A 23,911-nucleotide genomic window follows, 5' to 3' on the forward strand; every position below is an offset into this window, starting at 1 on the left:
GACCCAGCTCCTTTGGTAGTGTTGATAGTGTCACATGTCAGTGTTGTCTGGTGGCAAGACAGTCTGAGGCCAACCCAAGTGACTCGGTACCACAGTGTTGTTTTAGCCATGGCCATCAGAGCACAGCACAAATCACCCTCGCAGCTCTGGAGCTGCATCCTGGAACTGGCGATGCTGCAAGAAGCTTGAAGGTTGTAAAGGAAAGCATCAGCTCCCAGCATGACACTGAAACACCAAGCCAAATGCAGAATCTGGCTGCCTCACTGGGGTATTTCAGAGCAGGAATGAAACCAGGGCCACATGTTTGGGAGTGACATTAGTAAATCCATCATCAGCTGCAGTGCACATATCCAGGGCTGACACTTAAGTGGAGGTGATTGATCATTAAAAATGCAAACTAAGTCTGGAAAGAGCAAGAGGGTTGATCTAAGGTCTGGGAAACATAATTTCAAGGAACTTCTTAGGACTTCACAAGTGAATTACGCCATAACCTGATCTCAGCCTAAAAGCACCTACAGGGGAAGGGATTCGCAATGGTGGAAGGCTCTTTAAATTAGCAGGAAGAGCTATAATGGGATTTGGCAACGGACCAAATTCAAACGAGGATTAGAGCACACATATTTAGCATGGCACTAGCTTTTCTGCATCCCTCAAACTCATTCAGGTCAAAACTCCTTGTCTTTTACTGAAAGACGTGCTTTAGCTCCAGGAAGAGTCATTGGTGTGATTAAATTACTGAGTTTGTATGAATCATAACAGTTATTTCTGGGCTTAGAATCTATTAAATCTACTTCTGCTTTTGACCTTCTTGAAATGATCAGGGATTGATGGGCAGCATTATAAAGAGAGATTCACAGCTTTTTTGAAGAAGTAATCCCAGCTTGGAACAGACCTGGTAGCTGTATGTGAAGAGATTAAGAGACTCCTGAACTCTCCATTTCTCTTGATTCTGGCGTATTTATTAGGTCATGTGTTAAACAATCAAACTCGGAGACAACAAAGTGTTATAATAACAGTGAGCATAGGTTGATATTAAATTGATGTTATCCCTTTTCTGCCACCGAAATAAGCCTAGTGGGAAAAGACATACTTGCCCCACATGCCAGGAGACCACATAACCTTACCTTTTATTTCAGATTTGAGCTTTCCAGCTTTTCAGTAAGCACAAGGAAACAGTCCTCACTTTCTGATCCCCATGGTGGCAGCTCTCCAAGACTCTTAGTCCAGCTTCCTCTTTGGTCCTGTATCTGTCTGCCTCAGGCTCTCGCTCTCCACGCGTTTCCTCCAATGCTTCCTGGTCATAATTTGTCACTGGGAGACCTTCTTCCTATCTTTGCCCCTCTAATACCAACATTCAAACTGATCTGTACAGCTTCATCAACTTTTGGATATCCTGGGAGGAGGGTGCTGGGGAGCTTGTCGCAAGCACTAGGGACAGGAGGTGAGAGGGGTTCACCCTCTTTGCTTCCTCCCACCTCCCAAAGCTTCTTTCATTAACACTCACCTGGTGTTTCTTAATTAGCACATTCTGGCTTGGAGCTGCCTGCTTATGTTGCAGCCTTCTGGAGAAAATCTGCTGAAGCTTTATCTATTATATGACAGGAAATATCAAACACTTAGGCTTCTTACTAGACTGACAGCTACTCTCATACCAGAGCATTACACATGAGTTGAGTGTGGTTCTCACCCTCAGCCTCTGTAGCCATCCTTGGCTTTACCTGTATCTCCTGAGGGGACATTCTGCTGTGGTTGCTGTGCCTTTCTTCAGACTTTTGATGCCAGTACACATTATAATTGCATGGCTGAGCTAAGCCAGGAGATTGCAAAGGTTACGCAAGAAGTGGGAAGAGTAACCGACTTTAAAATCACTCCAAAAGAGCAGGTAACAGTGGTATAACTGGGATGATATCTCAGAACAATCTGCAGATTTATTTTGGGGGTTGGCTGGTGTCCTCACTGGCATTTCAAATTTCTCGTTTATTCCTTGGCTGATCTAGCAGAGTCCGCTTACAAAGTTTTGAGAGGTCCTGGCGGTATGGAGGGTCACAAGGACTTTGAAAGACTTTATATCAGATCTCCACATGACCTTAAAACATTGAAGAAATTGACTGAAATCAAGGAGGTTAATTCAGTGAACACCTTCATACGGTACCAAAAATATCTGCCGGGGTAGTCTCAGCTGTGCTTGACGCTGCTTTGGTGCAGAGCCTGCACCAAGTTCCTGCGGCCCAAAGACTCAAAATTACATTAATGAGCCCAATCCGGTCGGTAATCTCATGCCTGCAACATGGTGTGGTTTCAGTAGAGAGCAAGGTGAGAATTTGGCTCATGATGTGTTCACCAGAATAGCACCCAAGCCCCAGAGGGTCAGATACGAAACATTCTGTTTGTCTATGGTTAAATCAGGGGTTGCCAGAAGCAATCAGCTCTGTTACAGGTTCTCTGCTGCTCTTGCGGGATTTCTGGCTCATTTACAGATGGTTGCTGAGCAAGTTAAATTACAAACAGTAACCATTCATAATGTTCCAGGCTTCTTAAGGATTTTACAAGATAGGAGGAGGCTGGCACTATTTCCCCAGTTACCTTCTTCTCACCTTTGAAGCAATTGCAGCTCTCACTTAGGGATTTTATTCATCTTTATGGCAAATAGGGTGTTAATGAAAGTATAATTACTGGAATTAAATTTGGATTTAATTTTCTGAGCACAAGTGGCCCCTTTCTGTCTTTCTTTTGTTTCCTGCTTGGTTGCCAGCTGTGAAAATATCTCTTTTCAGGATTGTTCTTGATGCTGAGACACTTGGGGAGTGCCAGGCATGCAGCAGCGCAATAGGCTCATACCCTGCTGGGCTGCGTTTCACCCAGCCCTCAGATGATGCTGAGCACTCCCCCACAGTGAGGGGGGAACAGCCTGATCAGCAAAGTGCATGGAAAAACCACCATGTGTTGGTATTCATGGTGTCTGCATCTCACAGCTCTTTATACACAGGATCCACATGGTTAACTGTTTCGCACGAGAAGCAGTGGGATATAGAGGGATGAGGCAACATTTACGAAGCATTTGCTTCCACCATTCCTCTAGGTCAGTTTAGGCATCTCCTCCATGCTGGTGGAGAAGAATAATTTTGGTTATCATCCTGAAGACTTTCAAAATATCACCAGGGTCTTGTTCAGTCTTTATTACTTTCTTAGAGACCTGCAGCCTGACAACATGTCTGGGTTTCAGGGAGGTCCTCACACCAGGATGATACCAGGAGTATCTGTATGTAGGTTCAGATCAAAATGGAAACAGGAGAGTCTAGGAAGAAGTCGCCCCTCCTGAGATGATGATTTGACCATGCTGGGTGAATCTGCAGCCAGAACTGGTATCCAGATGTGACATGATGTCTGCCATCTCTGACGAGGAGATGCTTTCTCCAAGGGTATATGCTGGCTGTTGCCCCAGCCATGTCCCTGCAGCAAACACAAAGAGTGTGAGGGATGAGGATCAGGCCGTGTTTGCTGGTGTGTTGAGTCTTTCATCCTCAATAAGGGAACAGGCTTTGTACCACTGTTGTTCTCTTAATGTAGCGACCTGTCCACTTAGTGTTAGACATGTGCATCAGCTTCAGTTAACCTCTGCTAACAGGTTCCCTCTAGTCCTTAAATCTACAATTAATCGTCAGATAATTGCTTCTGCCAGCTTGGCCACTGTCTTGCTGAAGCTGTCAGCTGCTGGTTAACCATGTTCTGTCTTTGGTACTGGTGGGACTTGCTGAGCAATGAAGAGATTACCTTGGGCAGTGCTTACCTTAAGGACCTTAATGATTTCTACATTATTTTCTTCCCACCCTGTCTTTATTTTGCAATACTCTGTTGCAAAGAAGCTCCATTAGTTTCAGCGGCCAGCTGAGCAGATGGGTTTAACTGGCCTGTGGCACTGAAGTAATTACATTTTGGTAGAACAGAGACACAGCAGTGAACATGTAAAATTAATTCAGGTGCAGCATGCTGGTCAGTGACTCAAAGCAAAGAGCAGTTTAGGGAGGCCAGCCCTGGCCACACTGTGACTGTGCTGTTGGCAGCATGGACAATCACTAGAAATGTATCTCTCTGGTTTCCATAAATGATGTCAGATTGGCTTTTCTCATGGCCAGTTCCTTCTTCAGATATGTGTTACCATCAAAGAGATGGATTACTGCTTGCATCTCTCATCTGCCTCTGTTATAATTAAAACAGCAATATATGCATGAAGCAATTAGATTTTAGTAATGCTTTTCTAAACAGGATGCCAAGGAGCTTAGTACAAAGACTTGGGTTGGAGCCAGATCAGCGTCTTAAGACCAGATTGTCATTAAAATGACTGCCTCTTGCCTGGACAGCTTACCTGAACACAGACTCTAGATCTGCTTTTTAGTAAGACTGCACGTCATCTGTGTTTGCAAACAGGACCCAGAAAACCCTCTGCTCCTGGGTGGCAGGGCCAAAGCGAGACATGAGCAGAGGCAGGTCACAGATGCATGTGGAATCTGGGTCTTCTGGTGGGACAGGAGCATCCCCATCCCCATCACTGTATGCCAGGGAGCCAATTTTCTGATTTTTTTGCCTGCTTCCCACAAAGCAGTTGTTGATCGGATCATGGCAGATCTGCTCACCACTGGCAGTGTCTCCCAGAAGGAAGCAAGATGCTCTACGGGTGCCTGAGCACTCCCTGAGCTTTCTCCCAGGACATTGCTAGCTTTCTCCTGTGTTGTTTTATCCTATCTGCTTCTGGCTCGTTTGCACTCCTTGGGCCCTGCATTTGCAGTCAGATTGGGATGAACCCTCTTCTTCTCTGTACCACTCTTACTCAGTCCCTTATGTACAGCCTGATGCCATTGGGTCAGTGTGAACAGGAATAGGGAGTGTGTAACAGGACCTCAACATCACCATGGGCTGTGAGGGCTCAGAGAGGAGATGTCCCAACAGACAGCGATGAGCACAGAACCATAAAATCATTAGGGTTTGAAGGCACCTTTAAATGCCACCCAGTCCAAACCCCCTGCAAGGAACAGGCACATCTCCAACCAGATCATGTTGCTCAGAGCCTCATCCAACCTGGCCTTGAATGTTTCCAGGGATGGGTCATCAACTGCCTTTCTGGGCAACCTGTGCCAGTGTTCTACCACTCTCATTGTAAAAAATATTTTCCTAATATCTAATCTAAATCTACCTCCCTCTGTTTTAAAACCATTAGCCCTCGTCCTATTGCAACAGGCCCTGCTGAAGGGTTTCTCCTTGTCTTTCCTGCAGGCCCCCTTTGGGTACTGGAAGGCCACTATAAGGTCTCCCTGGAGTCTTCTCCAGGCTGAACAGCCCCAACTCTCTCAGCCTGTCCTCATAGGAGAGGTGCTCAACCCTTCTGATCATCTTCGTGGCCTCCTCTGGACTTCCTCCAACTGGTCCATGTCCTTCTTATGTTGGGGGCTCCAGAGCTGGATGCAGTACTCCAGGTGGGGTCTCACCAGGGCAGAGTAGAGGGGCAGAATCCCCTCCCCACCGCGCTCCTCTTGATGCAGCCCAGGATGTGGTTGGCTTTCTGGGCTGCAAGGGTGCATTGTCGGCTCATGTTGAGCTTCTCATCCACCAGCACCTCCAAGTCCTCCCCAGGGCTGCTCTCAATCCATTCTCCACCCAGCCTGTATTTGTGCTCGAGATTGCCCCCTCCACTAAGCAGCACTGTGGCAAGCTCATCTTCAGGAGAGGATTGACACCAGCAAAGCTGCTAACCAGAAGCTCCCAGGGCAACGGGGCACTGCCATGGGTTACAGCTGAGCCTTGTCCATCTGTACGGCAGAAGGAGATTTCTCAGCTGCTGTAACAGGGTCAGATCCTGGGGAAGAACAGCAGCTCTAGCTGCAGAATTTCCCATGCTCGTCCTGAGTCTGGTTTCTTGCTGACCCCTTGTAAGCTCTGATTTGCATGGTGCAGCATAACTCAGTCATAGCTGATGTGATTTAGCGTGACGTCCCACATAGTCCAGACTAAGAGCGTACATGGTTCCCAGGCCTGGGAGTGTTTGTGCAGCATTTACCATTTTCCTGGCCATTTCCTGTGCAGCAGGTGGAGAGAAGCTGTGTGAGTCATTTAATTTATGGCAAATGGGAGACATGGTCTGAAGTTAACAAGATGCACTTCAGTGAGGACAGAGGCGAAATAGGAAGAGAGGGAAAGGAGATGAGAATAATTGACCGAGGAGGTGAACTGAAAAATATCTCGCTTGCCAGCAGCGCCCTGCTGTAGCAGAGGTGTTTTACTGGAGAGCACAGGCAAGAGACAGGTGAGCAGGACATGTGAGCTGATCCTGTAATGCAAAGGTCTCAGCTCCAATTTGGGGTACTGGGCTTGAAGGATGTGAGAAGCAGAAGCGCAGCAAGGACAATGTGGCCAGCCTGAGAGGCTGGAAGCAGGGAGATGCAGAGAGATGTGCACCCCTAAAGATGTCCTGAGCTGGCAGGGTAAGGAAGGCAGTGCTCTGAGATACAAGACGGCAGCAAAAGGCTTAGGGAAAGGATTTCAGCAGGCGTGAGAGGGATGGGTTGACAGCACCATCCTAGGGGGTTTTCAAAAGAAATGGCCATGCAGGTGATGGGAGCAGAGTGTGACAATTCACTGCTTGGGGCACGTTGTGCCAGGCACCCCAAGGACTGGGTCAAGTGCTGGACAAGCATCTGTCAGAAGCAATTTAAAAGTATCTGCTCCCACTGTGGACTGCGGTGGACTAGTGGACTAACCCCTCCTAGCCCTGCTTCAGGTAACACTGTGATTTAAATTAAATCTACACAGGAGAATGTGTTGTTGAGATGACACAATTGTTCACGCAGGTGAAATATCTAGTGCTATTTCTGGAGGGTCCCTGCGTTCAAGTGCAGTCATGGAGAGCAGGAGAAAGGGAGAGAGCACTGTGGCCTGACATTAAATTCCAGACTGAGCTCTTTCAGTAAGCAGAACAGTATCAGTTGTAACACATCTTTCATGACATTGGCATGTAATGTTATTAAATATGGGACATCTGTGAGTGAAGACATTTATTTTCACTTCTATTTATAGCAAAACTCAGTTTCCAGTGTACTTGTATTTACCCAGAGTGAAGTATATTCACACGTTCTCATGTTAGTAGCAAATAAGAATACGTGTCCTATGCAAATATTTTCATTAGCTGTATTAAAAAATGGCATGACAAAAGTTTTAAAGAAGGTCATGTTAAGGGAGAAACAGCAGCTGGACTTTCTTAAGGTGGTTAAAAGGTGATTGCAGGGGATATATATGTATTAATAGTGATGGCCTGAGAAAAAAGTGTTGGAAAAACTGTGACTTTAAAAAATATACTGTTCATACAACTGCAAATGATCTCTCATCAGATGCTGTGCTCTATGGAATAACAGCAGTACCAAAGTATTGCAGGAGCTGCATATTCACATCCATGTTGGGTTGCTTTTATTAAATTCTGATCTGTAACAGCTTACTGAGCTGTCATGCAGAAATGCTAAAGTAAAGTTGAAGTAAGAAAAAGCAAAAAGAGATGCTGAGTGATAAGGAAATTGTGGTGGGTGGCTGATGGTGCTACCTGCCAGCTGGCATCAAGGGCTGCATTTAAGACTGCTGAGGTCCCTGCACACCACGGGGCATGTCCTTGATTTTGGCTCTCTGGATGGGTTTGATGTATGTGCCTGTGGGTGCTGTGTCTGCCCGAGCCTCTCGCTGCAGGGCTGCCAGCCCAAGTAAAGAGGTGCTGCAGATGTGGCTCCTTGTGTTAGAGCTTCCTCCAAAAGGTAAGGAAGCCTGAGCATCTTTGGGATTGTTTAGGTTACATTGAGATGTGGTGTCTGGGTTTCACTGGAATTGCAGCAATATTTGAAGTCAAGCTAGAAGCCAAAATATCACCTGTCTAGTGGTTTGTATGGACGATGCCAACTAAAACCCACTTCTCGCTTCCTTCCTCCCCACTGCTTGGGGACTGAGAAGTCTCACAGCTAAAGCATTGGGCACTAATGCCCCCACCAGCCTTTCCGTCCAGCGCCAGTAGAACATGTGGCATATGGGCAGGCTTTGAGCAACGGGGCCTCCCACTGAGCAATGCTGGGAGCTAATTAAAGTAATCCATCCCATCCAGAAGAGCCTGACAGCACTGCAGAAAGTCTGAACCCAGCAGGGCTGGATCCAGGGTTTGAGGGGGATAGAGGATGCACTGCCTGTCTCACAGGGAGGTGAAGGAAAGGACATCCCACCCCTCTGTCCTTAACCCAGTGGTGGTTTGCACCACCAGGATCCCCTGGGCTGAAAACAAATGCTTTTGGGCTTTTTACTCCACCCCAGCCCTTTTACGAAGCCTCTGCAGGTCAGAGGAGGGTAATTGTCTTGCACACTGAGCACACAATGATTTTTCTTGGTGCTTAGCACTAAATCTGTGAACTGATATGACTGAAAATCTTTTTTGTGCACCTTGTGAGGAGTTTATCATCTCACCAGGCTGCTCCATTTGAGGTTGCTGTTGTTGGCTTTTCTCAAGGGTAATGATGCCCAAAGGCAAAGCTATTCATCATCTCTCTCACACCCACCCACCCACCACGCCCCGCCGCCGCCCCCCCCCCCCCCCCCCCCCGCGCTCACAGTTAGAGTGCTCCAGTTAGGAGCAGAGATGCTCCTGTTGCTGATGCTTCCCAGTCACAGCATTTGTTCAGGGCGGAGTTAAGGATATTTGCTTATTGGGCCTGTTTCAGACTATAATGTCTTTGGATAACTTTAAAATGTATCCTTCACTTTAAAAATATTTTTTTTGGTGATATTTGAACTGAGGATCATGACCACATCCCTGTTGCGAACCCGTGTCAGATAAGGAAAAGGCAGAAGACCCGACTATTTCCAATGGTTTTGGTGGGTTTCTGCGGCTGGTACTGGGATAAATTCAGAAGGAGTTAATGAGTCATTGTAATGCCCAGTTCAGAGGAGCTGTGGGGACTGCCACAGGCCCTGTCTGGGCTCAGCTTGGCCTTGCTCAGTGGAGTTTTCATGCACGGTTGCTAAGTGTGATCTTCTTATGGCTATATTTAGGTGCCTAAATTAGTGGTGTGTAAGAGACGCTGCTTGTGGCTCCGGACTTAGCAAGAACAGGAAACGTTCAGCATGGCTGGAAGCCAGATCGCTTTGTCTGCAGCCCAAGGAGAAGAGCTCAGTGCTAAGCCTTTGTTAGCCCTTACGTGAGCCTGGTCTTGCCCATCCTGCATCCCACGGTGCCCACCAGCACCCTCCTCATGCTCCCCTGCGCCCAGGGCTGGCAAGGCCAGGTTCCGCACTGCAGTCACTGTGGGACGGGCTGTGGACTTCAGCAGCTTCCTGTGCTCATCCAGGCTATACAGCGGGATCTGGCCAGCTAGCAAGCACTTTCAGAGGGCACTGTCAATGCTTCATTAAATCCCCTTAGCACAACTTGCCACGGCATGCTTCGGAGGCTCCCTGAGGCTCAGCAGAGATTGCACCACGGCACCGATCAGCATGAAAGCAGAAGCCACACTCCTCCGTGGCTTTGCTGGAGGTTGCTGAATCCCAGGAGGAAGAGTTTGGCTCCTCCTGTATGCATGACTTTTGCTTGGCCAGAGAACACTGTGAGGGGGGTGAGCAAGGGAGTGGGGTCCCAGATGGGCTCTGGCAGAGCAGATGCGGAGCTGTGGTGATGGCTGTCCTCCATTATGGCCGTGGATGAGGGTTTGACCTTGCTGTTAGCTCTCTGCTGCTGCAGAGCCCATCCTTTCCATCAAATGATGCCTCCCCTCTCCCATGGGTGTTTGTAAGTCAGCCCACCCTATGACATGCTGCAGGCAGGCACATGCTATTTAGATAGGGATGACCTCTGCCTGTACCCCCTGGGTTTCACCCAATTCTTTCTGGTTTGTTCCCAGTGATAGTCCCAGCCTCATCCAGGTCTGATCCAATTTTGTTTGCACCTCCTGCCTGTCAGAGATCACTGAGCTTTGCTGCCATGCCTTTCCTGGCAGATGTCTGCTGCTGAGCCACAGGCTGGTCCCAGTGCTATGTCTTTGCTGGTTCCAGTGGTTTCACTGGAGACTACCAGCAAGCAAGGGCAGGTCACCTGGGGCCATCAGACCTGTCTGCCCTGCTGTGCCTGCATAGTCTGGTGCAGATGCTAGCAGAGGTCTCTGAGTCAAATATGTGAACTGGAGCAAGGAGAGGTGCTTGCCCTGAACAGCACAGGTTTTAGCTGAAGCTGGAGGAACGAGCATCTCTGGGGCCGATGATCCTGTGTGGTTGCTGATGCCTGAATGACCCAGCCATCCCCTGGGTTTTTCTGCTGATTTCATTCCCTGCAAGCAGAACATTTCCTGCGTCATTTATTTCCGAAGAGTAGCAAAATAAGCCTAAATCCTTATCTCCAGTCTGTCAGCTAATCCTTCCGTGGGCCAGGAGCAATGCTGTCAAATCAGGCTGTGAGTGTGACTTGAGGCTCTCCGTCATTGATAAGCCCGTTACTGCTGTATGTAAATGGACTTCTTGAGAGCCCAGAAGTGATGTTGGCACAGACATCATCCCCAGCTCAGCATAACTCCAGTTTCATCCACTATATAACGGCATTGGGTTGCAATGGGACCATGTTGGGATAGGTTTTGGAAGGCTTCATGGCTGCAGGTCATATCACAACCTCATTGATGCATGTTTGGTTGGTGGCCCAGAGAGCTGGTAAGGAAAATGTTGCTATGTTCATGAAGGATTGTGGGTTTCCTTGGTCTTTCCCAACCCAAATGCTCCAGGGAGGTTTCTTCTTTGCTTTCATTCATTCAATTCGCTGGACCCATCGCTGGTCTGTTTTGCTAATGGAGGAGCCCTTACCCTGCAGGCATCACCTTAACCTACCCCTGAGCAGAAGGAACAAGAAAATGTCTTCTCCAGGAGCAACATACCTCTGAAGACCTGTCAGGTTGTCTGCCCTTTCCCACTGGGGAAAATAAGGATGGGAGTTCTCAACAGCCCTGTTGGAGCTTCTTGGAGCTTCTCACCCCGTTCAAAAAAGTCAGTCTGTAAAAGCTTAAACTGCTTTTGCATGGAAAGCTGGTATCCTAGGTCACTGGGCTACTTTGTAAAGTGGCCAGATCCTGTCCCAACATGACTGTGCCCAAAAATCCCACCCTATCAAGAATGGCAAAGACTGGACTATCAGTGTCAGGACAACAGTGTCAGGGCAGAGTCAGGCCTGTGCCCCTTGGCCAAGACTCAGCAGGGAGAAGAGTCCCCGCTGCTCCTAGGGAAGTTATGGGGACTTTTCCGTCTGTGTTCATTCCAGCATGGTTGATGTCCTCACTACTTTAAAACATAAACGTATTTTGTTTTGTTTAATCGAAACCTTACAGCAGATGTTTTATGGTTATTTCACCAAAGGGAAAAAAGAAAAAAAAAAAGGAAAGGATGCTGAAAAGTGCCAGCATCATGGCTTTTATGGGACAGTTTTATTAACTCGGCGTTTTACTGATCAGCTAGGGAATGAAGGCATCAGCCAAGATGCAGGAAATTCAGTTTAAATGACTCTCATATCCTGGATGTACAGTTCAGTATGTGCCAGTGTGGGAAGAGCAGGGGCTGGGGCGCACAGGGCAATGGATCAGGGGGCTTCAAATAGCTAGTCCTCGTCCTTGTTCTCTCCCTGCCCTCACCCCTGGGGCTTCACCTCAATCATCTTCTACCTCATGCTTCACTTCCAGTGTCAGTACTCACCTTTGGGGCTGAGAGGACTATCAAGGGTCCTGCCACAGTTGTGCCTGCACTGCTAAAAGGGCCAGGAGACCCCTGCCTCCGTTTCCCTGCCTGGAGAGCCAGAGCAGAGCCCAGGCATAAGGTAAAGGGAACATGAGGGCAGTGAGGGACTTGGCCATGAACACAGCAGTGGGGACATGACGGGAGCCTCCTCTCAATCTCACCTCCCAGAGGTGATGCCCATCAGTGGGGCAGAGTCCGTCCCTATGCAGAGCCGTTTCTGCCCCTGCCATGAGTTTTTCTGACATGTCCCTCAATCACCCTTTCAACCAAGAGCGTTTTGCTTGCCTGCTGAGAACTGTTAACAATGAAATCCATGCACACGCTGCTGTGAGCCACTCTGGTACCAGTTCAACGAGCTCCTCAGGGACAGACCTCCCATGTAAGCTCAGCTCTGCATCTGTCAGCTCCATGGCGGGGGATGCTCTGCCCCGGCTCCCTCTCAGCTCCCGATGAGCCCTATGGATGCGGTGTAAGCAGGGATGCAGGTGGAGGATGGGCTCAGCTACACTCCAGGTGGAAGAGCCCCATCAGTGCCCTTTCCACACCTGGCTATGGCTTGTGTTGGGAGGGAGCCACATGCAGAGGTGATGCTTCCGCATCGTGCATGGTCTGGGAAATTGCAACAGCTCTGCTCCAGGAAAGGCTGCTCCTTGGAGACCTGATGCAGGCAAAGCCCCTGGATTTGTAGGAAGCTGCCGTGTGGATCCAAGTGGATGCTGCGGTGCCGTGGTGATGCCATCAGCCAGCTGGCAGTGTCCCGGCCAGTTCACATACACAGCCACCCTGGGAAAAGCAGATGGAGGAATAAAGGGAAACTTTCCGTTTCAGTGCCCCCAAAAGAACATTATACTTTTCCTTCCCTGTGTCATCCTGCTTGCCTGGTTATATGGCGCTAAATTAGAGCTCTGATTTGGTTACGGCTCATTACAGGCTTGTGTTTGGCTTTGTTGCAGCTTGCTCAGAAGCACCAGAGGAGTCGAGCTGGTGTGAAAGTCAAGGTTTTAGGGACAGCTTGGTGACTAGGAGCTGAGCCTTGGCTGTGGCTGGTGACTTTAGCAAGGCTCGGACACAGTCATTGTAGACCTGGCATTACTACCTGGAGGGCATCAGTCAGGGACCCTCCCTGACCCTACCAGAGGGGAGAACAAAGGGCTTGGGATGGAGTTAGGTTGATGGGATGGCTTCAGAATCTCTTTTTCCTGGATGAGCAATGCAGTTGCCTCTTCAGCTCCTCCCAAGGACCTGTGTATAGTGCTGTGTGCGACGCAGGGTGCCAAAGGGAGTGTTTTCAATGCCATCAGACAGCAAAGAAGCTTTTCTGCAGAAATAGCTAAGTCCCGAAATACCACGAGCAGCTGTGTTTATCCCAATGCTCTCACTCAGAGAGACGCTAGGCTGTGACGTGGGCTGTTAGTACAAACATTGCTCCCGGTGCCCGGACCAGAGCCGCGAAGGGCGTTGCTCACTTCATGGCGTTAATACGAACCAGCACCGTCCCAGCATGCAATGGACTTGGTAAATAAAAACAACCCTGACTCATCCCAGCACTTGGGCAAGGAGCTGGACTGTCTTCTTGGGAGCAGAGGGGTTTCCAAATGTCCCCATTCCCCTCTCCAGGGCTGCTTTAACCCCAGCCATGCCCTCTGGCAGCTGAGGAAACCTCTGCTCTGTCAGGGTTGTCCTGGGCTGGGATAAGGGAGCAGTCTGGGGATCCCCTGGGGACTTCTTTCCCAGTGGTCATCACCTTCGGCGCTGTTCATGTTTGCTAGAGAAATCCCTGCTGCCCTACGACTTTCTTTTTGTGGTGCCCTGGTATTTCTTTCCAGGCATTGAAGGAAAGACGTGTTTGTAATTGCTGCACTCGGGGCCATTAGAGCAGCTGATTCAGTGGGAGGAGAACTCATTTTTCTAAGTGGGGAGAGAAGAAAGCAAGCAGACTCCTTTCTCAGACACTGCGCTGTTCCCTTGGCCTCCCGAGAGCATCCCCGTGAAGAGGCTGTGCTTTGAGGCTGCCAGGAGGAGCCGGCACAGCAGTTTTCTGTGGGCTGCCTCCAAGCCCAGTTGGTGATGTTCCCCTTTGCTGTGCCACTGTGTTTGGGACCCACTGCCACCGAGCCTGCCTCTCAGACTGAGTACCAGCACTCGCATTCACCCATGGTTGGCATCTGCTTTCTGGGGTGTCCAGAGTCATGCTGGGCACAGAGGAGCTTCCCAGCCCCAGAGCAAGGACGCCCCTCAAATCCAGAGGCAAGGCAAGAGCTGGCAGGCTGGTGAAGGGGACGGCTGCGAGCGGAAGGCAGCACTGAGCAACAGGATGCAGTGACTGGGTGGATGCTGTTTTGGAGGAACCCCATGGGGCAGATGCTCAGCTGCAGAAGGACTTGGTAGGGTGAATGCAGACTGGAAAATTCCTCTGCAGCAGCTGTGTCTGCCATAATAGGTACCTAGAGAGCCCAAACTTGGTTATGACTTTCCCAAAGTTCCCAAGTTCCAATGAGAGCAATGCACTGGTGCTACAGCCCACAGCCAGGGGACACACTCTGCGTGAAGCATTGGGTGGCCTTGGTACCCTTAGCAGGGACATCATCACCAACTAGGCCTGGAAGCTCCTGCTGCTCCAAAGCAAGTGAGGACTGAACTGGACAGGCTTATTTCCCTTGTGCTGTGTGATTTCTCCCAAGTTGCTGGCGGCTTACTCTAGCACCCAGGAAGGGAGCAGTTGGGAGGCTTGGGACAGGTGCTGGGGGACTGTGGGAAGGGCTCGTCCTCGCTGCCCATGCTGGGGCATCCATTGGGATTGCATGCTCAGCAGCACACAATAAGGCACAGGGTTGTCCCATGGGATGCTCAGGCTCTGCCCAGCAGCAAGACAGCTTCAGCGAGGAGCTAACAGCCCACCTGGGAGCCCTGACTGAATTCCTCCCCCAGGTTAGAGGCCCTCAGCACCCACCTGTCCTCCAGAGAAAGGCCATTTGGGTGCTAAAGGGCCAGACCCCACTGCTGTAGCTGCCCTTCCCCAAGAGCCCCACCATGGCATGGGTATGGCGGGACTGTTTTGGGGAGGTTTGGACATCTGCATCGCTGTGACTGCCCTGAGAGTCATGCCTGCCTGGCACCTCTCTGGGGTCTGCGGGGGAAAGCTGAGAGGTTTAGAGGGTGATCCAGTCCCATGGGGCTGAGAGGGGCTGGCAGGAGAGAGGCAGCAGAGGGTTTGTGTCACTGTGGATGAACAGATCCACTCCCATCCCCACCCAAACCCTTTCTTAACACCCTTCCCCAGTCCATGGGGGGTTCTACATACCTCATGACATCTTGGGCTTGAAATACAGGGACAGGTAGTTGCATCTCCCTGTGGATCAGCCCCTGGTGAGGGCCACGAGCCGGGACATAGCAGCCCCAGTATCCCTCCCTATGCCAGCCTCCCCATCCAGCATCCCTCCCTGCACTGGACTCCCCCATCCCTGCCGTCCTCCCTGCTCACAGCTCTGTATGCTTGCTCTCTTCGCAGGAGAAGAAAGGTCAGGAGGTTAAGAAAGGCCCCGAGGTGGAAATCGCAAAGCTGGAGAAGCTGCTTAACCTGGTGAGAGAGCCAGAGAGCAAGGCAGAGAAGTGAGCGAGGGGAACGATGGCTCTGCCAGGGGCCGCCGGCCGAACAAAACCGGCTTTGATCAGCGACTGCTTGGCATGCAAGCCACGGGCCCCGTGCCGCCCGCTCTTTGCATAACAGGAACACTTTACCTCCGTGCCCAGACAAATAAAAAGAGGTGCTGGCAGAGCCGCAGTGTGCAGTCACCTCTGGGGTCAGGCAGACCTCACCGTGCTCGGTCCCCAAGAGCCGCACAGCCCTCAGCTCTTGCCAGCCCCTCGCTGGGCTTGCACCGGGTGAGAGCCCCATGGAGGGCAGGTGGGGGCTGGTCCCACCAGCTCCAGAGAAACCTCAGGGCTGCAGCTTGATGTCCTGGCCCATGTCACCCTGGCCGTGCAGGCACTGTCCCTGAGCCCAGCCAGTCCCCTCAAGAGTAGGGGCCAGAGAGACTGAGCACTGAGCTGCAGCCCCACAGCCATCTCTGGGGTCAGCCACGCATGGCCCCCTGGAATTTGGGGTGACAGCTTAAGCCAGAGGGTGGCTGAGAACCTGGCCTGGTCCTTCATGGCTGTAGGAGGGGGACGTGCTGGGAGGCAAAGAGAGTATCACAGCAGCTGCCAGCCACCAGCTTCGGGGTGCGCGCAGCTCCCCTCTCCCCAGGGAGGCTTGGCGTGGAGCTTGGCTGCCTCTACCCAGCCAGCAGCTGCAGGAATGCTGGGCTTTGCAGAGCCTTCCCACCACTCCGGTGCTTTGCAGCAGAGGGATTAGCTGCTACGTGGCTGTGGTGGCAGCAGGAGCCGCGGTGGCCTCGCCGCATGTTGATGAGCAGGGACAGGCTGTCACCACTGGAGCCTTGCGCACAGCTTGCCAGGAGTGGGGACCAGAGGTGTTTGTTCCACCAGGCAGAGGTGGTGGCAGGTCTCCTCCATCTGCTCAGCTGGCCCGTGTCCCCTGCAAGCATTCCTTATAACGTAAGGGCACAACTTGGAAACTCTCCGGTGCCTCCAGCTGACAGCCACATGCCCCCAGCCCAGGCAGACATGCTGCGGGCATGAAATACCCAGCCAGGTTTCTCACCCAGCATTTGAGAGCCACAGATGGATACAGACATGAGCCCTTCCTTGTCACCATCACCCAGCAAACCACCCACAGTCCTGCAGGGACATCAGCCCAGGGCAGCTGCTCCTCAGCCCTCTGGGACTGGCAGGACACACAGCCTCCCACAAACTTTCCAGGTGCTGGGCAGAGCTCAGAGACGCCGCCTGGGTCCTACAATTGCTTTATTAGTCTAGTAAAAACACTGCCGCAAAGGGATGTGTTAGCTACACCTGACATGGGGAGGAAACACAGGCTCTGCCAAGCCTGCGCAGGGACCCTGGCCGGTGTCCTCCCGGCACAGCACCCTCCTCTATCCCCTTATTGCAGTGGCTATGCCAGCCGGGACCTTGGCTATTGCTCAGCTCTAGGATTGGCAAGGCAGAGCCCTCCGAAACCCACAGCACCTGCAAGCAGGGTGGGAGAAGGCAGCTGCCAGGCTTGGGAACAAGCCAGACCACCAGCATCCCTCCCCGCAGAGCCACTGTGGTCCCAGAGTCACTGTGACAGGGCTGAAAGACCCTTCAGTGCTGTTTGGCTGGGCACTGCCGTCCCTCCCCGTGAATCCCACTTCCCCAGCAAAAAGCTGTCCCAGGCTGCTCTCAGCAGGGACGGGGATGCCAACGAGGGCACATCTGCTGCCCACGGGCAGGTCAAACCCCACTGGCTGGCCTCAGCTGGGAGCAGGCTGGAAGGCAGGCAGGGACAGGCTCCCGGCGAGGAGGAGGGCCGGTGCCCGGCAGTGACGGTGTTAATGCTGGAAGGGACTAACAGACAGACCAGGGGCAGACAGACAGACCATGCAGACCCTCTCTGGCTGCTGGGGAAGACGGGTGCCAAATGCCCTCCTGAGGCTGAGGGCACACAGCACCCCTGGGCCACCCCCAAAGGCACCTGGACTGGTAACACCCTGCTCTGACAGTGGGGCCACAGCTGCTGAAGGGACCTGAAGGCCAGGCACATCCCACCATGTCAACCCTCTTCGGGACAGGCACCCGTGCCAGCCCTGCTGCCTCCGCTCTCCAAACCCCCAACCGGCCCCGCTCAGGTCTGCGACACAGTGGTCACTAGCCCAGGCCACGAGTGCCAGGGAGGAGCCCATGGGCTGTCCCCAAACACAGGGTGCGCTTGAGGGCAGAGCTTCTGCTGCGCTCGCTGGCTGCTGGGACACGCGGGATTGTCCCCACAGCACATCCCTGGCCACTGTCTCTCAATCCCCATGATCACTGTGGGCATCTGCAGGGACTTCACACACCAAAACCACACAGGTGAAGGGCTGTGCCCCGCATCATGGCCCCTGCAAGCAGCTCGGTATCCCCTTTGCTCTCATTGTGCCCGGTCCAGTGCACCAGTCCCAGCGCAAGCATCCAGGCTGGCACGACTCCTTCGGCACAGCTGGGTACCCAAGTTCCCAGGCAGCTCAGGGCTGCAGCAGGTATTTCTCTTCGTTCCTTGTCTCATCCACGTCAGAAGCTGGGCTCTTCTTGGGGCACGAGGGGGTCCTGCATGCCTTGCAGAGGATGAGGAAGAGGACGAGGATGAGCAATGCGATGACGCAGTTAAAAGAAATTGCCACAACTGCTCCGGTGGAGAGAGCAGCCCCCATTGCCACTGTTCCGCAGGAAAAAGTGGGGCCCACAGCTCGACCCCACACTTGGGATGCCGGCACAGCGATCGAGCATGCAGCTTCCACCCGCTGGCATTGGCAGGGGGGAAAGGGGACAGCGGCGGGTGCTGGCACTGGGACGGGGCCAGGCAGGCAGCAGGACGGCGTCACCCTGTCACAGTTTGTCCACTTGCAGCTCTGTCCTGGGCTTCACCACACCGCTGGGAAGAATGGATGGGAGCTTTCTCTTGGCTTGTCCTCATCCGTCAGGGCAGCGAGGACACGGGGACTCCTCTCCTCCCTCCTGCACCTGGGAGAAAGTCACTGTCACCACCAGCGGGAGGGGACAGGGCGCGGGGACAGCCTGCCCGAGCCCCTCAGGGCCAGCTGTGCGGAGCCAGCGGGCAGTGACCCCCGGGCCGAAGGGTTTGGAAGCTGCAGTGGCTCCCAGGTCAGCTGCTGTTTGGGGAACCTTTCCAGCACCCCGCACCTCGGCTGTCCCCCCTCTCCCCATCCACTGCAAGTGCCCCCAGGCTGGAGGGAGACCCACCGCCTCATCCCGGCCCGGACTCCCCTCCCCGGGGCACCCCCAGGTGACGCCGGGCGGCCTTGGCCCAGCTCTGTCCCCTCTCCACCCCCATCTGCCGCCGGGACCCCGCTGCGAGGTCCCGCACCCCAAAACGGGGCGAGCGGCTGGCAGACAGCCGGCGGGGGGAACCGGGAGAGCCCCCTCCTTGCGCTCTATACCCGGGCCGGGCAGAGCTCAGGTTTCGAGGGTCCCCGGTGCCTCTAATCCCCCTGCCCGCCGGGAAGCGGGGCACCGGGCTGCAACAGGTCCCGCCGAATCCGCCCTCCCGTCGCGGTGCCCCGGTGTTACCCACCTGCCTGCCGCCGCTCCGCCCCGGGACCCCGCCGGGATCGGGCGGGCGGGCGGCGCTGCCGGGGCCGGGGCCAGTTGCGAGGCCGCGGCGCTGGGTGCCGGTGCGGGCCCCGGGGCGCGCTCCCGCCGCGGGCCACCCGGTGGGTGCCGCAGCCCCGCGCGCTGCCCGCTCCCTCCCGCCGGCACCGGGAGGGCGGGAAGGAGGGAGGGGGGAGTGGAGGGGGCGAGCCCTGCCGGCGCCCCGCCCCACGTCACTGGTGGCCGCCCCCCACCGCCGGTCATACGCCATTGGGCGAGCGCTCGGCTCAGGGCCCGCCCCCTCGGCCTGGCTCTGCCGGCTGCCCTGGAGCTGCGCGCACACATTCACACACACGTGTGCGCGCGCACGTGCAGCCCGGCCCCCACGCACACCGGGGCGTGAAAACCCCCAGGGTGGAGCGGCCGGGGCCGGGCCGGGGTGGGCAGAGCCCGCGGAAGGGGGAACAAGGCAGCACCCCGCGGCGCACGGCACCGGAGGAAAGCGGAGCCGGAGGAGGGACGGGTGAGGAGCGGATCTGGGACCTGGGGATCGGTCCTGGCACCCAACGGGCTGCTCCCCCTCCGGCCCCGGGGAAGGAAAAGCTCCAGCACTTGAGGGAGAGCCGCTGCGGTCAGCAGAGGGTCACTTTCAAATGGTGGAACAAAAATAAAAACGGCTTTGCGGCGTTGATGAGAAGGCGTCAAGGACAGCCGCGCCACGAGGGAGGATTACGCAGGCTGCGTGCGGGTCCGGCTCTCTGCTAAGAGGCTGTTTCTAACAGTAAACACACGCGCGTTGCTTGTTGCAATGTCAGGAACCACCTGGTCAGACACTCGAGCATCTTCCCTCAGCATTTATCGCTAATCTCTTAACTGGTCAAGAAAAGCTGTCTCCTCCTTAAACGTAAGGGATCAGCAGCCGCAAACAGCACAAAGATAGATCAGCTTAGCTCTGCCCCGTCCCTGGGTTTCACCTGCGCGGGCAGAGCACAGTCTGCGCACTTCCCAGAGCACCTCACAGCTCCAGGGACAGCGGTGGGGCACAGCGCGACCAGACCACCAGGAGACGGGAAGGGGACGAGGGACTGTCCCTGCTCGCAGTCTTGTCTGTGAAGGCATTGGGTCAGACAGGCAACACACCGTCTCCCTCCTGCTTCTCAGATTTAGGTAAAATCCCTTCTTTCTCCAAATGCTTGTGTTGTTTCCCGTTGACACAGCTAAGCGTCGGGTCCAGCTGGAGCCCGCCAACGCAGACAGAGCCAGGAAGAGCAGGCAGGACACGCAGGGTGCGAGCAGGGGCTGCTCTGGCAAGAGCGCAGTCCGTCACAGGGAACAGGACTTTCTTCTCGCCCAGCGTCACCTACCAGCGCTGCTCCAGAAGGGAAATGGTCATGCAAGAAAAGATGCTCCGTCCTGCGCCTCACATGGCAAAGCCTGGGCTGAGTATTTTTGAGACTGCAGTTCTAGTCAGGTTAAAAGAACAAAAAAGAATTTAGCAAAAAGTTTCCCAGGAAAAAAAAAAAAAGCAACCTTAACCTTTCTTGGATATTGAAGGTGAATGGTAAAGGCAGGAAGGAAACCTTGCCACATCAGCGACAATTTACAGCCATGACAGGGAAACTGTGGAGCAGCCGGTCCCCTCTTCCCCAAGGAGAGCTGAAGGAGCAAAGTTTCAGCTGGCAGCCGCAGCCCCACCATCAACGCTTGCAGGGTGACCTCCAGTGGGATGAGGAAGACATGACAAATTTCATGTTACATGAAGAGGAAACTTTATTTTAAAACCCATCTCTGCATTTTAAGGGAGCAGAAAGGGGAAAGAACAGGGTCCTCTGGAGCTTACTGTCACCACCACCCCAGGGCACTCGCGCAGCTACGGGACTTCAGGCTGGTTACAACATGAGTCAACTCCCGCCACTTTGGCAGAGGGAGGTGCATCGGTCAGCTCCACCGAGGTGAAAGGAAGACAAAAAGGGTGCCACGTGCACACAACCGCAGACAGAGCTGTGACCCTGCAGTCCCACATCCAAACCGCCTGACAGGGCAGCAGCAGACAGGACTTTCAGGCACAGAAGCAGCAGCCAACCCAGCCCCATGCCCCACTGTCCGCTCACAAGAGCTCCGGCGACGCAGGCAGCAGCCGGGGGAATCCGCGTCGGGTCCCACCTCCGCTCTGTACTGCGGTAAAAGCCGCCTCCAGCGGCCACACGAGCAGGCGCCTGGCACGCACGCCTGCAGCCTGGGCTGCCACACTGCCCCAGGCAGCTGTAACCTCGCTCAGTGAGCAGCCGTTTGCCAGGGCTCACTGACAAGACGCCGGCGGTCCTTGCTCAAGCAGAGACGACTCCTCTCTTCCCTGAACCGCACGCTAAGGAGCACAGCCTGGCAGCCTTTGACAAGGGAACTTGTCAAAACACAGTTTCAGACAGCTACAATCACATCCATTTTGAAACAGTTAACTTCTCCTGCCCTCCCCTAACAACTCTGCAAGCCCCCCATGTTCAGTAGCAGCTTTCCAGCTACAGCAGCTGGCTTGTTTCCGCAGCTCCCTCAAAACTACAGCCAAACGCAGCAGCGGTGCCTCAGGACTTGGCGCACGACTCCCCAGGCCCTCCGCCAGCAGAACGAGGGTGCTTTTCTGTGCTGCCAGCTCCCCGGCCTCCACCCTGCTTCCTCTTCATCTGGCCCTGGGACTCCGCTTTAAGCGTCTCAATCCAGAAGGCGTCAAAAGAGCCCGGAGCCTGGTACCCCAGCTCCTGAGGATCAAGGGCATCTTTGCTGAGTAGGACACATATGGCAGGAATGTTTCTCTTCACTGTCAAGGCATCGAGGCCTGCCTCAGGCACAATGGGTTCCCAGATCTCCTCAATCTGTCTGAAGAGCACTTTGGTGATCTGGTGCAGCTCTTTGAGCCTTCGTTTCATGATTTCCACGCAGGTAATGGTCTTGCTGACGGCCTTGCCTGAGCCAGTGAAAAGGATCTGCCTCACTGAGTCCAGCTCCATCTTGCTGATGGCATAGCCCATCAGATTTCTGATTTTGCTCCCATCCTTCACTTTCATTTCAATAATATCAGGTGGCAGGTCGGAGAATGGAAGAGGACAAGGTTTCTCCACAATTTTCGTCTTCTTATAATTCTCCATTCTGCAGCGCTGAAAAGAAAAACAGATCCATTAATACAAACTCCCACTGTAATTGCTGCACAAAAGCTCTCACACAATCAGCTACAACCCTTCCTCAAAAGGACACTGAGCTGTCAGACTTGGGGATCCTGAAAAGGGACATCCAAAAGATGGGCAAGGATGCCTTACTCATTCTGAGGACTCACTTGTACCCAGTCTTCCTCAGCACATACCTACAGCATGAACATTACCACAGAGCAGCCTGGGCCCCAACAGGCAGGCAGTGAAAGGAACAGGGTTGGTGTTGTAGGCCTATGCAGGATGAAGTAAAAAACACAGGCTGTATCTCAGGGAAAAACAGAGGACAGGTGAGCTCAGGTTACTGGGAACAGAAGTCAGGGGATGCTGACCACAGCTGCACCCTGTGAGCCACATCAGAACGTGCACGTGATGAACCCAGGCACAGCTCACCTGCAGCAACTCGGATACGTGACAAAGCAGGTTTGTGGGGCTGTGAGCCGCACGACAGGCCAGCCTAGGTCAAAGGCCAGGGACTGGATACTTGATGAAACAGTGCAGGTCACAGGGGAGACAGCAAGCCAGAGGTTACAGGCAAGAGACACGTGACCAGCACAAAGCAGGACAACAGAAAGGTACATGATGAACACATAAAAGGTTCTCCGAGATAACGTGAAAGAGACAGAAAGGTCCAGTCTCTTAGCCCTCCTATCTGCCAAGGCAACGTCCTTCTACTGGCATCCTGACCCAGGCCTGCCTAATCTGTGTAGGGCACCCCCTCCCCACCACAGAAAGCCCAAGGTGCCCACGCGTGCAGCGTTAAGGCTTTGTGATCTGGAGGCTTGCGAGCCCTGTTTCACCCAGAGCCACGCCGCTTCTACTCCATCCCCCACGGAGAAAGGGCCCGTCAATGCCTCCTCTTTGTACCCGGGAAGCCCATCCCTACCACGAGGCCCTCACCCCCAGCATGGCAGCAGGCCGGGGGGGGGCACAGCACGCTTTCCGCTCTGCGGGTGAAGAGCGGCGCCGGGCCCTTGCCATAGGGGCCCCTTCAGGGGATGGGGATGCGGGCTGCCAGAGGATGGCAGGGAAGGTCGAGCTCCCTGCCGTACCGGTTAGGAAGGCCAAGCCACTGCTGGGGGGCTGCGACCGGAGCGAGTGAGGCGTCCGGCGAAGGGGATGGGGGCAGGCGAGGCTGGTGTCACAGGGCCCTAGGAAAGGGCAAGCCACTGCGACGGGGAGCGCGCGGCGGGGAGGGAGGCCGAGCTCCAACCACCGAGACAGGAGGAGGGAAGCCAGGCGGCTGCCACAGGGGAGGCCAGGCCGCCGCTGTCCGGGATGAGGCGGGCGGGTGTAGCGACAGACCCCGCTGTGAGAGTCTGTGTGGAGGCCGGGTGCCGCCGCAGGGTCCCGGGAGCAGACCGGGCCTGGCTGCAGCGGGGTGGGGGACGCGGGACCAGCTCTCACCTGCTACCGCCTCAGCGCTCCCGTCGGCACAAAATGGCGGCGGCGCCACGCGTGCGCAGGCGCAAGGCGGGAGGAAGTAGAGGGGTGGTGCTCAGCGCCCCGTCCCCCACCTGGTGTGATTGGTCCGGGGTGATATGGTGGGCGGAGCCTCATGCGCCAGGCCCCGCCCCTCCCGCTGCGGCCCCTCCCATGGGTGCCGCCCCGGGGCCGGGTGAGGCTCCCGCCGTCCCGCCCCGAGCCCCCGCCCCCGGCTCGCAGCAGCCCCGCCGGTGAGCAGAGGCAGGGTGAAGGCGAGAGCCGCTGCCTCCTCCCTGAGCAGGGACGGCAGATCGGCCTGTGGGCTG

The 23,911-nt window shown here is 54.2% G+C and overlaps 3 protein-coding genes across 4 annotated transcripts in view; 1 reads left to right on the forward strand and 2 right to left on the reverse strand.

Moving 5' to 3' along the window:
* Positions 1 to 15,553, forward strand: part of DNAI1 (dynein axonemal intermediate chain 1) — a 148,172-nt gene extending 132,619 nt beyond the window's left edge. The window contains exon 20 of the mRNA XM_086770559.1: positions 15,287 to 15,553. Coding sequence (XP_086626685.1) covers positions 15,287 to 15,391 — 105 coding nt within the window. The 3' untranslated portion in view covers positions 15,392 to 15,553. The remainder of the gene's footprint in view (positions 1 to 15,286) is intronic.
* A 2,322-nt stretch (positions 15,554 to 17,875) lies between these two features.
* Positions 17,876 to 19,108, reverse strand: ENHO (energy homeostasis associated). The gene is made up of 2 exons (XM_086771325.1): positions 18,947 to 19,108; positions 17,876 to 18,375 (listed from the first exon to the last, which is right to left on the reverse strand). Exon 2 carries the CDS (start codon positions 18,063 to 18,065, stop codon positions 17,880 to 17,882), a length of 186 nt encoding a protein of 61 aa, XP_086627451.1. The 5' UTR covers positions 18,066 to 18,375; positions 18,947 to 19,108; the 3' UTR covers positions 17,876 to 17,879.
* A 1,607-nt stretch (positions 19,109 to 20,715) lies between these two features.
* On the reverse strand, positions 20,716 to 23,608 carry RPP25L (ribonuclease P/MRP subunit p25 like). 2 transcript variants are annotated; one of them, XM_086770484.1, is made up of 2 exons: positions 23,568 to 23,608; positions 20,716 to 22,112 (listed from the first exon to the last, which is right to left on the reverse strand). In XM_086770484.1, exon 2 carries the CDS (start codon positions 22,101 to 22,103, stop codon positions 21,543 to 21,545), a length of 561 nt encoding a protein of 186 aa, XP_086626610.1. In that variant the 5' UTR covers positions 22,104 to 22,112; positions 23,568 to 23,608; the 3' UTR covers positions 20,716 to 21,542. The 2 variants fall into 2 exon arrangements, with proteins under 2 accessions (XP_086626610.1, XP_086626611.1); XM_086770485.1 differs by lacking the exon at positions 23,568 to 23,608 and adding an exon at positions 23,213 to 23,540.
* Between the last annotated feature and the right edge of the window lie 303 nt (positions 23,609 to 23,911).

This window comes from Chlamydotis macqueenii, chromosome Z (assembly GCF_036417535.1).
Source record: "Chlamydotis macqueenii isolate bChlMac1 chromosome Z, bChlMac1.mat, whole genome shotgun sequence".
In the NCBI taxonomy this organism is placed as follows: domain Eukaryota; kingdom Metazoa; phylum Chordata; class Aves; order Otidiformes; family Otididae; genus Chlamydotis; species Chlamydotis macqueenii.

Excerpts from the sequence above, each read along its gene's own strand:
- RPP25L (XM_086770484.1), bottom strand. The coding sequence starts at position 22,103 with ATGGAGAATTATAAGAAGACGAAAATTGTGGAGAAACCTTGTCCTCTT.
- ENHO (XM_086771325.1), bottom strand. The coding sequence starts at position 18,065 with ATGGGGGCTGCTCTCTCCACCGGAGCAGTTGTGGCAATTTCTTTTAAC.